Source organism: Amblyomma maculatum, chromosome 1 (genome assembly GCF_055883805.1).
Source record: "Amblyomma maculatum isolate TAMU_Amacu chromosome 1, ASM5588380v1, whole genome shotgun sequence".
In the NCBI taxonomy this organism is placed as follows: Eukaryota; Metazoa; Arthropoda; class Arachnida; order Ixodida; family Ixodidae; genus Amblyomma; species Amblyomma maculatum.
This window is the reverse complement of record NC_139344.1, coordinates 463,325,421-463,338,881: the sequence shown is the minus strand read 5'-3', so window position 1 is coordinate 463,338,881 and position 13,461 is coordinate 463,325,421. Positions and strand designations below refer to the sequence as shown.

At 46.0% G+C, this 13,461-nt stretch overlaps 1 protein-coding gene across 2 annotated transcripts in view; it reads left to right on the top strand.

Moving 5' to 3' along the window:
* LOC146209816 (uncharacterized) overlaps positions 1–6,340 on the top strand; it is an 81,180-nt gene extending 74,840 nt beyond the window's left edge. The window contains exon 4 of one of the 2 annotated variants that reach the window (XM_084604102.1): positions 6,141–6,340. In XM_084604102.1, the coding sequence (XP_084460228.1) occupies positions 6,141–6,210 (70 nt within the window). In that variant the 3' untranslated portion in view covers positions 6,211–6,340. The remainder of the gene's footprint in view (positions 1–6,140) is intronic. The other variant, XM_084604136.1, reaches the window with a different exon arrangement.
* Positions 6,341–13,461: the final 7,121 nt, after the last annotated feature.

Below are 13,461 nucleotides of genomic sequence, written 5' to 3'. Positions count from 1 at the left end.
CTCGCGCCAGGCCCGCTGGCCATTAAAGCATATTTCATCGTCATGTCATCACGTCGTTCTGTTTCTGTTGTGTCGCCGTGTTCCATCGCCTGTCATGCCACCACGTAACATTTTGGTTGAAGGTGCGATTCATCTCCATCCTCGTCTTGCCCTGTCGAAGCCAACCGTACGCCGGGTCCATCGGCCGAGAGCCTGTGGAGATCGCTGCCCAGCTTTACCCCAGCCCTTTGTGCTCAGACCCGACCAGCCGCTCTCCCCAGCCCCGTCCCCAGCCTTGACCACAACACATGACGACCAGGAAGAGCCCAAAGCCGACCCGACCGACAAAGCGACCTCACGACCACTCGAGCGAAGACAGCACCCCTGCCCAAGCCATTCGGCGTGTCCATGAGCCTTGGCCTTTGGCAAACAGTGAAGATTGGACCTGATGCTCCGGGGCAAGCATTCATTCCATTTTCGCATTCATTGTGATGTCCAGCGTTCCATCTCCTAATCCTGTGTCTGTGTTCATCGTCACTTCATGCAATCGATTTCTGGGAATCGATCGGGACGATCACTCGTTGGCCCCGGGTAGTGCCACGAAGATGAAGCGGGCAGTGGCAGGGGGCGGAGCGCTCACGCCAGGCCTGCTGGCCATTAAAGCATATTTCATCATCATGTCATCACGTCGTTCTGTTTCTGTTGTGTCGCCGTGTTCCATCGCCTGTCATGCCACCACGTAACAATATAATACTGTTTTATATTTGCCTGGAATATAGTTCTGCTATTTCCACAGATTTGTGACAACTTGAGGAAAACCGCTTATTGAATAGTCATCGAAAACTAGTTCTCTCATTCTCTAACTTGAATATTCAACAACACATCGGAAGCAACACGCATAGTATATACAAGCTAATATATTGATGCAAATATATGTATATGCAGCTAAAGTTCGTTTTGCTTAATATCTTGCTTATGTACGATGCTGCTTGCAAAGACAGCGAGCCCCTGTCACCAATGTAGACGAACTTAGACGTTTCAAGAGAGCAAAAAAGATACAAACGTACTATGCTCACCTGCCCCACAAATCCCCATATGATAAACCTTCAACCTGAAGCTCTTTTTATTTTTTTATAAATACGGACCTACAAACGTATTCAGCAAGAGTATCGCACTAAATTTAAAATCTTTAAGCGCCCGATTCTGGTCAGTTATTCTTCGAAGGCGAGATTCAGAAAGTGAACTCGGCTTGCCTCACACTATACCTCTAATCTGGTTTTACAAGAGCTTTATACCTGTGTAAATGGGCTCCTTAGCACGTGTCAGCGCGATACATTATTTCCTTAAGATTCTGCGCTTTTTACTTCTTGGCTTATAGTAATCATGTTACAGCTGAATATAACCAACAAGTATGATTTCACTTAACGCGGTAATTTTAAGAGATTTCTATCTTATTTATTATTCAATGAGTATACAAGCGATTATTTTAATAAAGCGGGGAAAAACTAATGTCTCGGACCCACAGTGTGCCTTACGCTCAATGTCAACCAAGAATAGAGTACTAGTTGGTGTTGTGATACCGATAAATTATTGAAAAGCAAAGCCCATAAAAGCAGTCTCATCTGCGTAAAAAATCAGTCATTCTCATCAGCGCTGCAAGCTCTGGCCTTGGCGTTATCATAGACTTGCCAGCAGCTGAAGTAGCAGCCGCATCATGTCCACTTCGGAGAAAAAGCCTCGCCAGCAGCTGCAGGTGTAGACCTCATATCTCAAAAATCATTAAAACACCTTCATTTTTGTTACGCTCCTGATAATGCCGCGAAACGTTCTAAACTGTATTCGTTGTTCTGATTCTGGATCGCGTATCAGTTCTGTATTGTTTGTTTGTTATTGCTCGATGTCGCGAAACGCACCTTTTATCAATTTCGTTGCAGCGCAAGATGCACCGAGATCTGTCTCGGAGATTCCGACCACTGGTGTGTGTCTTTCTAGAACGTTCCAGCTTGTACTAGTAGCAGTTTGCGACGTTATCTAGATTGTTCTGAACAGCCTTTAAATTGAGCGTTGACGAGTGCAACGGGCATTTTTTGTTCGACGATCCACGAGCACGTTTGTTACTATCGCCGCCGCTGAGTTGCTTAGTTATTTTGCGGGCGCAAGTCAGCTGAATAAAGAGTTAATTTCAGTACCATCAAGCCTGTGTCTTTTTTTGCTGTCAACGCCCTTGTCAGCACTACGTGACATCTGGTGGAGGTGCTGCCTTTGATCCTTCAAGCGAAGACACCAGCCTTGTTCCTGTAGCCCTGGGGGACCAGGTCACCGAACCAGCCGCCGACTGCAAGGCCTACAACCCGAAAACGGGCTGCTGCCTGACCCCATTCGACTCCGGAAGGCATCAACTTTGGAAATGGCCAAGTCAACAGCACCAGTCGTCTTCGTGCAGCCGCGGGAGCCCCTATTTTCCAAGCACTGCTCAGAGAAGGTATGGAAGACTGCATGGACCTTTTCGTGTAGCAGAATTCAACGGCTGGAACGACGCTACGAAACTCAGGCAAATCTACTTTGTTCTTCAAGAACATGCCCGAGTTTGTTTCGAAAATCACGAGACTTCTTTAAAGGATTGAGAGATATTCAAAGCACAGTTTTGGATGGCCTTTGCAGGTTCTGTCCGAAAAGAAAGAGCTCAGGCCCTCCTACAATCAAAATTCAACTCCCAAACTAGCCCGTCCTGGTCTATGTAGAGGAGATGAAACGCCTGTTTCGCCGCGCTGACCCTAATATGACCGAAGGTGAGAGAGTGACATTTTTTTTTTGCGAGGCGTTAAAGAGTCGCTTTTGGCAGGGCTTGTGCGGAACCCGCCGAAAACTGTAGACGAATTTGAAAGTGAAGCATCGGCCATCGAGAAGGCGTTGGACACCCAGGTGCGCCGCTACTCAAGCCACTGCCCTAGCGCATGTGCAAGCGGAGAGAACCTTCGGTGCGAGAGGACCTCCACCGATTGCTACCACTATCGCAACAACCCCAGGTGGCGACGTTCGTGGACGTCCTCCGTGAAGAAGTTCAGCAGGCGCTGGGCGTTCCTAAAGCGACGGCTGTGACAGTTCCAGCACAAGAGGCAACAGCGATGAATTACGCTGCTGCATTACGTCGCCCTGCGCCCCGACGTGATGACTTTGCAAGCCCTCGCTGCTACCGTCTTGTTCCTGAAAGCCGCCCCTTGGCCTCCGCACGCCAAGCCTACCAACGACACCCAAGCCCCAGGAAGTGCGACGCCTGGAGGACAGCAAACAACCGGCCATTATGCTTCCACTGCGCTGAGGCCGGACACATTCTGCGTAACTGCCCGTACCGACGAATCGGTCTTCGCGGATTTGCAGTCGACGCTACCCTACCACGCCCAGGTGAACGACCACAAGAAATCTACAACTATCTTTGTAGCGGTGAGATTGCGCCACCAAGCCGTCAGTTCAGGTCCCCATCGCCGTACAGGGCCCCCTTTGTGTCGCTAGACCGTAACTACGATGAGAGTGTGCGCGAAAGATACCCAAGCCCGCGCAGGAGAAACTAAACTGAGCAACCTTTTAAAGTAAGGTTGCTTCACGGCGAAAACACGAAGATCATCCATCGCCAACGATGAGTGACGACGACGCAGCCATTAAATCGCCGATCCACAAGACGACAACGTCGACGAGACCACGACCAGACTTCAAGCCGACACCGCCGCCCAGCGAAGTAACAACGGTATTTCCCGGACATAACCTGAAGAAACGACGGAGCCCAGTTCGGACACCAAGGCCCACGTGCAATGCGAGGACGCGAACAGGTGACCTTGAAGTTGATGTCGACGGCCGCAGATTCACTGCCCTAGTAGACACCGGAGCTGACTATTCAGTCATCGGTGGACCGTTAGCCTCTCAGCTCAGGAAAGTTACCACCGCTTGAGATGGCCCGCTGATTCGCACAGCTAGTGGTAACCTCATTCCTCCATCGGGACGATGCACTGCAAGAATAGCCTTAAATGGGAGTACTTACCCCACCAGATTTGTGGTCCTGCAGTGTTCGCGTAACGTGATTTTAGGCATGGAATTCCTAAATGAAGATAGGGCTATCATCGACCTGCGATCTAAGCTCATAAAGCTCTCTGCAGATAAAGCCATTCCTGCTACGACAACTTCGATAACATACGTCGCTCTTAACGTCCTCGATGGAGAATTGACCGTGCCGCCCCGATCAAGCGTAGTAGTCTGCATGGGTAGCGCAGGCATCGAAACCGCTGAAGGCATTGTCGAAGGAAATATCCAATTGCTCTTGGAACGAGGTATCGGCGTCGCAAGAGGCACCGCAAAATTCCCAAGTGAACATGCTCAGGTGCTGATAACAAATTTCACCGAAGAACACCGGCCTCTCAACAGGGGCACGACGATCGCTTTTCTCGACGAATTGGTGGACCACCAAGATGCACCGAGATCTGTCTCGAAGATTCCGGCCACACGTGTGTCTTTCTACAACGTTCCTGCTTGTGGTAGTAGCAGTTTACGACGTTATTTAGATTGTTCTGAGCAGCCTTTAAATTGAGCGTTGACGAGTGCAACGAGCATTCTTTGTTCGACGATCGACGAGCACGTTTGTTGCTATCGCGACCGTCAAGTTGCTTAGTTATTTTGCGGGCGCAAGTCAGCCCAATAAAGAGTTAATTTCTGTACCATCAAGCCTGTGTCTTTTGGTGTAACGGCCTTGTCACCACTACGTGACAATAACTATAGATTGAGAGACTAAAGTATAATAATAATAGACTGCGATCGAGCTTTGAAAAGCTTTGTAACCTTCACGCTGCAGACGTGAAGTTTTGCTGACCTCCGTCACAAGCAAGATGCGATAAGTACTGATGAAGAGAAGTAGTTTACGTCAGCTCTTTCATTGCAAAGAGCCAACGAACGCGGAGAAAATTATGGGGCAACTTAAATCTCCTTATGTACGCAAATGCCAAAGCATTTCTAGTTGCGCGAACACTTTGGTTATGAGCTGGTTCTTCATTTCGTTGGTGTTCATGAGACTTTATGTTATATTTTACTTATATGTTTCTATTTTCTTATCTTCATTTTCTTCTTTTCTTATTTTTTGCTTTGTTTTATCTCTTTAATGTCTAATTTGGTACGTTGTATATACTTTATTTTTACGGTTTTATTTTTTCTCATGGCGACTGGGGCCTGACACGTCTTCATCCAAGCCGATGTGAAATGAAACGCTGATTTCACGCGGCATCTTATACATGGCAGCCGAGTACGCTGCAAACATGCCGCAGTCTTTTACAATTCCCTTCTCCTCCTCAGAGCCGCAGTTGCCCTTTTCATCTACACCACCCGACGTATTTGTGCTTCATTGGGAAACTAAGGGCTCGTTCTTAGCCCGGCATAGAGCCCACGTCTGCAAAAAGCTATTGTTTTGAAACCTTGCCTGTGTCCTTGCGAGAAAAAGGTTGCATCCAATACTAGACATACTCGCAACTATCACGTGACATTCTCAATGGCAGCTATTCATCGTGACAACTGGTTTCTCTCTATAAAGTCTGCAGAGTCAGCTTTTTTTTTTAGTTGTTCGGGCATGAACGTCTTTCTTCTTTCCCTTTGGAAAAATGCAAATAAAAAATTTTTACTCGATGTGCGCCTCAGCTAGTGTTCATTTGCCTCATCTATTCGCCCCAACAGGCTCGTGAAGGAACTCAATTGCGATTCCTCAATGACATTGCGCCCTCCCTCAAGTTCTTCAGTGGGCGCTCGATATTAGGCAGCTGACCTACATCCTTACCAAGTCTTTTTTTTTTCTATACCGGTGTATCACAAGCCTTATCTGACATTTTAGTGTTTTAAATCTGCTCCAAACACGTTCTCGTGCAGGCATAGCATCATGCTAAGAAGGTGTTTGTACCGTGGCCAGTAAATTGCTGCCTGGTAAATGTCAGAGACCATTGATAATTGTTTTGTCCGGTCCTGCGATGCTGATTTCTTCTGGGTCATATTGCAGCGAAAGCGTCAGCAGGACATTCAAACCACACACTACAGTATTACGTTCTCGTTTGTTGATATTTGATTTATTCACGTTGATGAGACTAAAGAGTTTTATGGAAGAGTCTGTATTCCGAGACCAGTTATCTTTGATACAGGGACTATACGCTGCCATGGAAGAGCTGCCAAGCTAGCTACGGTATCTTGATGCTTATGTGTGCCTCCTGAAATTCGCGATGGTGAGCAAGGAGTGGATTGCGGCGAGCTGACAGCATCAGGCAACCCGGTCATTTGATGCATACCTGTTCACGGTCTCATTTTTTGAATTTTTTTTCATGCAATAAAGATACAAAACATGCTGTGGAGAACAGTGATTAGAGCTGTCGAGACACTATTGAGTTGGTTTTATTATTTTCTTTCTGATGGTGACACTTCCTGTCCACACTAGTCATAAAGCAGAATAAAGACAAACAAACGCGCTGGCTGAGTGCAGCAACCAATGTAGGAAATAAAAACCAATGTCCAACAAAACCGCTCCATGCACAGCCCTCAACATTTTCGCAAAGCTGCCACCAACGTCATCATCACTAGGAGGAATGCACCCAATCCTGTGCCTTGTAAGGAACACCCAACTTACCTCCTCACTTCGTGCTCTCATCTGCCTGCCTAACGTTCCGTAGCGCCTGCTAGGCTTCCTCCCTCCTGGAATGCAGCTGGGTTCTCCTAATCACCATCGGCTCTTTTTGCTCCGTATTTAACACTGCTTGAATTACCAGTTTCCTTACTGAATGCAGCTAGAGTACCAATAACTCTCTTTTGAGGTTCGACTCACTCTGCTCGCTTAAGTTCTTTTCGGCAGAGGTCCCACAGGAAAGCGCCTAAAGAAGGCCTACAAAGCAGATCTTACGTCCAGTTAACCTTTTTGATTGCGAAACTTTCTAATACCGGATCACTAGAGCACAGACCTCGGAAAATTTGTCTGCGAAAATTCAGCCGTCTATATCTTTTAGCAAACAAAAACCAATATAACAACTTATTGAATGTGCCGGAGAGAGCCTTCAGGCACATTTATGCAAGCTTACACACTCCCCAGAGACCTCTTACACGCTGCCCCCCCCCCCTCGCCCCCGCTCTCCACCCTCGCCTCATAGCAAGCACATTATCAATATTTCTATTCCCCTGTGTACCATGGCATACCAAGCTAAACAAAATTCAGATTTGGGCGTCCCCCTCCCCTCTGAGCATCACGGAGGAACACGACCTCTGTAGCCGATCGAATCCCCAACGCTATGACTTGAAAGTACAGCCTGGCACCGATTAAATCGACCAAAGACTATCGCAACCCTAGCTTATCGAAAGGACAGGTACAGGAAGTCTTCCAGGATTGAAGCTTGGGCGTACTGGTGACGGTTTTCTTGCAACATAGAGCTAAACAGACAAGGACATAGCGAAACACACGGTCCCGTGGGTCTCGCTGTGTCCCTGTCTGTTTAGCACTATGCTGCAAGAATATAGCAAGTATGCCATCAATAGGAAATAATGACTATCCCGAAATCAGTGGAGCAACCCGCCCTCAATGTCATTATGCTCTATATTTACGCAACACTTGATATGTCCTAGGAGCCAACATTGCGATCGCGCCTCAAACATTACCTTAAGGATAATAAACTGTCACCTCTACCGTGGTCGTCCAGACCAAAACAGCTCACGCCTTCCAACTCACTAAGGATCAAGTAATAGTAGCGATATGACATAGATAACACTTTCTCCTCTCACGCGATTTAAATTATGTATTTTAAAACATTTCGTGTCATCCATTCTTCTAAGAACATGTCGCTCTAAACTGCGCAGACTGAACCTTTTAATATGTGAAGACATTTCTTCCGGAAATAACATCGACGACAGAAACTTGCAAGATACGTTCTTATAAGTACAACATAACCAAAGAAGGTACTCACCAAGAAGTCGTAATATTGTCCTTCCTACTTAAATGCTGTGATGTTAAGTATAGCCCTACACAAGAAAAACTCCGAATATCGACTACCCTACGCACCCAAATGGCATTCCTGTCTCGACAGCTATAGGCTCGTTCGCCCAAAATGAAGAATACATTCATTCCGACGCTGCGAAGCTGGAAGCTTTCGAAACAAGGTTCGCCTTCAATAGTTCTATATTTGCCTATTATACGGAATAAGAAGATATGGATTCCATATGATATGAAAAAAACATTCGGAAATTTCTATTTTACGCGACACATATGCTGCTCATTGGGTTGAAAAGCCGTCCGCGTCGTAACCGGGATAGTAGCTGACAACGCGTGTTGGAAATATTCGCGCGACAAAATTCTGATTGGTCGGAAGATAAGATTATGACGTTACAACCCTAAGTTGAATAAATGTGGGGCGCTTGAAATTCCTGCATGAGGTCATGCGGTTTTGACAACACAACCCTGTTGAGCAATCATAATTTTTCCGCGCGAATATTTCTGACACGCTGGTGCCGGCAACTACTACGACGCCGACGGCTTTTCGACCTGGCCGTATCAGACCATGTACATTTGCCACTAGAAGCAGCCATCATTACAGAGTGCCGCTACAGCCTAAACAATAGTTGCGAAGCAAATTTCAAAAGGTTTGCGAAATTTGCTATTAAATACTACGCAAACACTGCAAAATTTCCCCTGTAGTCACAGGCTTATAGCAAACCTGCCTTGATTATAAGGACATATACTATGGTGGAGCTGCCCGAAATTAATAAAACGTAATATACCTCTGGCCGTGCCACTAAGTTTAACAAGCTTGTGGTTATAAGGAGAGATGATACAACGCAACCCTTTACAATAACATCACCAAAGTATTGGATGCCGGATATCATGCCGGATTATGCGTTTTACTGAGACGACTGATGGTCGCGCAGCTCAAACACCTATTTACAGAGCAAGGCATTCTTAACCCTGCCTCACACCCCTCTCCTGAACATCAGAAGAACGACTCGAGAATATACATTTTAAATGAGGCTAAGCTAAACAGGTCCTCTAGTCTGGCTTAAATCACAGACAAAAGCATTTAAAATCTTCACAATTGCAGTAAATACATTCATGCAACCTCCTTATGTGACATAACATCCATACCTTTCCACTATTTATTAGGGTGTGCGAGCAAGCCTAGCGAAAAAACTTTCTGAGAATGATTCATTTGCCTTCCGAGATAGATTTAGCTCACTGACTAGGTTCGTGGAGAAGCTGAGTCTACTGGAGTTCAGGTATACGGACCCTCCCCTTCTGAACGGCAAGCAAATCTCAAGGTCCGTTTTTTATGAACGTTAATTCTCTCTCGAAGGAAAAGCTTTCAGAACGCCATAGAGCTCACCAATTTCAAGCAGGAGCAGAAAGGCGAGCACTGAGGGAACTGCAACTGTCTTCATCGATGGCCTCATTTCTTTCCGGATGGCTTCACGCTTTCGAAAAGACTACTGTACCTTAATCGTTTCGGAGGCCATTTATGCAGCCAGCTTGTGTTTGCACTTTTCTTTTTTGGGCAGCGGTTGGGAATTCCACGCGGCCATTGTTGTCAAGACCGCATGATAGCTGTTCGAGAAGCGGAAATATGTGACACTAGCTCTTATTCTATTTTTGTTTTTATGAACCTGCTTCCGCTGATTTGGATGCAACCGCATCCTTAGAAAGATGAAATCATAACCCTGAGTGAAACATACTTCCTCCACAAGCAGGACCAAAAGGCGATAAACAAATCTATGGCACTCGCTTTTAGCGAATGGACAAAAACGCTCAAGCAGGCTTCATCGCAGTCTGCTTACATTAGTACCGACTTACAAAGAGACACTTCGGACCTTCAGATCAACCTTTGTTTCTTCTTGAGCTTTTTGAGATGATTGAAATAAATATTCGAGCGGTATACTCACATCCGCCGTTTCAATGTTTAATGCTGATGCAACATTTTTCTGACAATGTTTCTTTGGCACAGTCGAAACTATGATGGCGTCCAAAATGAGCTGAGTTTCGGTCACTATATCTTCTTACGGTAAAGAATACATTCTACTTTACACTACGCGTAGTTATGCAGCACTCGATCCCACACACACACATAGCGTGAAAGGCCGCCTGTCATAAAGTAACACTGTACCAGTCTTTAAATGCATACTGGTTTCGAAACTTCATAACGTTATGGGAGGGCACCACATATTGCTTCCGGCGGTCGCGCTAAGTCGACATTGTGCACTGAAGAGCATCGTTTAAAGAAATCGGAGCTGTTGTTACCGAGAAGAAAGCGCTGCTCATTTGATGGCGAACTTTGAGGTTTTTAGTACTTTTGCTCGTTCAGCAATGTAATTTACGCGCGCAAGACCATCTCGCGCAACTTTCACGTATTCGCGTGACGTTCCGACTACACTGGAGTAGCATAGGAGAGCCTTGATGGGTCCCTTACCTAGCGAAAAGAAAGGGGCAGTAGCGCAGCAGGAAACAAGCACTCCAGTTCCGCTTCGAAATATGCACGCATTTATCATTAATAGTTACTGTATTCACACCCAAATAGCCCACGCTGTCCCATTCCTTGACGAGTAGACGTATCATGCACGCGGGCTTTGCAAGTATTATTGGGTATATTGCGGGGAGCGAGGTCATGTGTTTTATCAAATGCAAATACCGGTGCAAGATGGTTCCAGGCATAGTTGCAGAACGTCCATAATCTCCTAATTCGCATGACTCGCATACAGGGGGTGGCGGGGAAACCTTCATTGAACACAAAGCAGTTTGGGACACGCAGGCCGCTCGGCCGCCGCACAACACCCCAGCACTCAAACGATCATGCCTTGAAGGTTCATGACTCTACAAGCCCAGCCTTTGCCTTGCATACAGGTTCTGCAACTATGCTTGTTTCGCAGAGCGTCACAGTCTTCTAACCCTCCCAAGTGGTAAGGTGCTCCAGGCGCCGCAGCAGATGGTGTGATGGAAAGGCGAGCAGGGTATGATTGAGTGCATACCCTGCTCTTGTGTGTTTACGTCTCGCCTTTCTTGTCTTTGTCTTTGTTTGCGAAAAAAAAAAACCGTAGATCAAGATGAACTACCAACTCGCAAAGCAGGAAGTTTTAATGATTGAATGCAGCTGTCAGGTGATAAAAGAGGTGTTTAGGTAGTTAGAGCGCGAGAGTCTATAGGGAGCGCGTTTAGAGGCGCCTTCAAAGTATCAGAGAATAATTTTCGAGGAAGGAGTGGGTTGGTGGTGGGGAGAGACAATGCTCGAACGTTTTGGCCCGCGTATCTCACTTAAGTGTGCGCTCATTCGGAAACCCCAGGGCCACGTTCGCCCGTTTCCGGTTGAAAGAACCTTTATCTGAAGCTTTGTCTGCCTGGTCTCAGAATTCCCGGAGTCGGTAAGCACCCGTATGAGCTTCATGTGTCCGGGCTCTTATGTGGCAGCTGAGCTCAGCATTCCAAATACGTACAGTCACATGAATTCCCCCAAGTGCAAAGTTTAATATCTCAATTTTTTAAGTAGGATAATATGTTATGAAACTCCATTCGTGGGATGGCTAGGGCAATGACGGCCTTTTCGGCATCATCTGTAGAGGCAGTGCGGAAACTTTGGAGGAGGCAACGGCTTGGAATAAGGAAGAGAACGAATCTGGCCGCTTGGTACCTGTTGAAAAACGGAATAAAACAGCGCGAGGCAAGAAGGTACAAATGAAGGGCATGTGTCAGTGCATGTGTCTGTCCTGCACTTGTCCCATGTAGTAGGAAGGAATTGGTGGTGGTTAGTATTGCGCCCGCTCTCATCCATGCGCCATCCACTAACACAACATCCAGTTGGGTGCGATTGTATTTGTGGAGCGCCCTCATGCGGTTTCTGTGGCGGGGTTGAGGGTAGGTGGGGTGCATGTTTTGGGGAAAAGGTTTAGCAAGTATTACACGGTGAATGTGATTAGGAACCTGGCGCATACAACCAGCGAGAAAACCCAATAGACACTATCTGGGGAGCAGTGCTGAAAGCCGCTCCCAACTAACTGCGATCCCTAGCAGAACACAGTTTGAGCAATTTTATCAAGTGTAATTGCTAGCCAAACATACGCCTCGACTCCTTCAGAACAATTTATTATTATATAATGATTAGCCACTTTGCTTAAAATTAGGACAATTGGTGAGAAGCGCCTGTCAAATGTTGTGTCAGTACCGGACAATCGTTCGTGTTCGTAAGTGCTCTGCAGATTTACTGTGCTGTAAAAACAGCGCAGTCTGATTTAGGCGCAGCGAGAGCTCAGACCGCATTTCGCGCCCTGTAAGCAACAGTACCTATATGCGCAGAGCTAGCAAAGAATCCTTGCGGTGCGGTCCTCGCTATTCGAAAGGCAAAATTGTGCGATCTCTCTAAGTGTTCAAAGGTGTGCTCTCGTTTCGTGGATGCAGGGATTAGCCAGAAAAAGCACGAGGAAAAACCTGGAGCAGATATTTAAAATCCACAATCCGTTGCCATATACCACTTGGATACAGGGACCGCTTCATTGTTCACTTCTGGACTTCATTAAATCAGCTAACCGTTTTTTTTCATCCATCATATGATATTCCTCTACGCCCCGAGAAAATTTAAAATTGCAAAAAAAGAAAAGAAAAACTTAACGGTTGCTTAGGCTCCACCCTAAATGGTAAGTGCACCGGTTTTTTATTTCAGTCAGTTTCGAGGCACCAAAAGTTTAAAGCTTTTAATTTACGCACGCAAACTATTTTGGATTGTTTTTTATTTGTTTATTGCTAAATAAAGGCTCACTGTTACATTTTAGAAGAAACCTGGAACATGCTTAAAGCTTCGTTGGTTATATTCATAAATGCTGGTTCTCGAGGAAATATTTCATGCTAGGTTGATTCCTAAATATTTATATGTGGATGCATGAGATATCAATGCGCCATAAATAGTTTATTTTGGGGTAGGATATGACTGATGGCAATGAAATAAAATTACAGTTCTTTTATTAGCGTTAAAAGACTATAGCCAGCTAGCGCACCACTTTTCCACAAGTGTTTGGTCACACTGCCGATGGTAAGCGTCTCTACTGTTATTGATGCCCCTGTAAATGGCTCAGTCGTCGGTGAACAAACGAACGGTAGAAGGTAGATTTTTTGGAAAATTAATAATGCATATTAATAATAAAAGAGGTCCTAAACCAGTACTTTGTGGCGCACCAGAGGCAACAACAGACATGGAAGCTATGCTGTTGTTAGCCAATACAAGCTGTTTGCGATTAGTCATAAAACTGCGGAGCCATCAAATGCGTGTTGGGTAAGGATTAGGCGAGAACGTTTGAATAAAAGGCGTTGGTGGGCAACATTGTCGAAAGGAGAGCGGAAAGTTGGGCGAGTTGGTTAGCGTGCATAGTAAAATATTTGCGCATAGACAGAAGGACAAGTCCTTGTTTTCCTCACTTGTCCTTGTGTCCACGCGCAAACTTTTCAGTATATTTGTCAAAAGC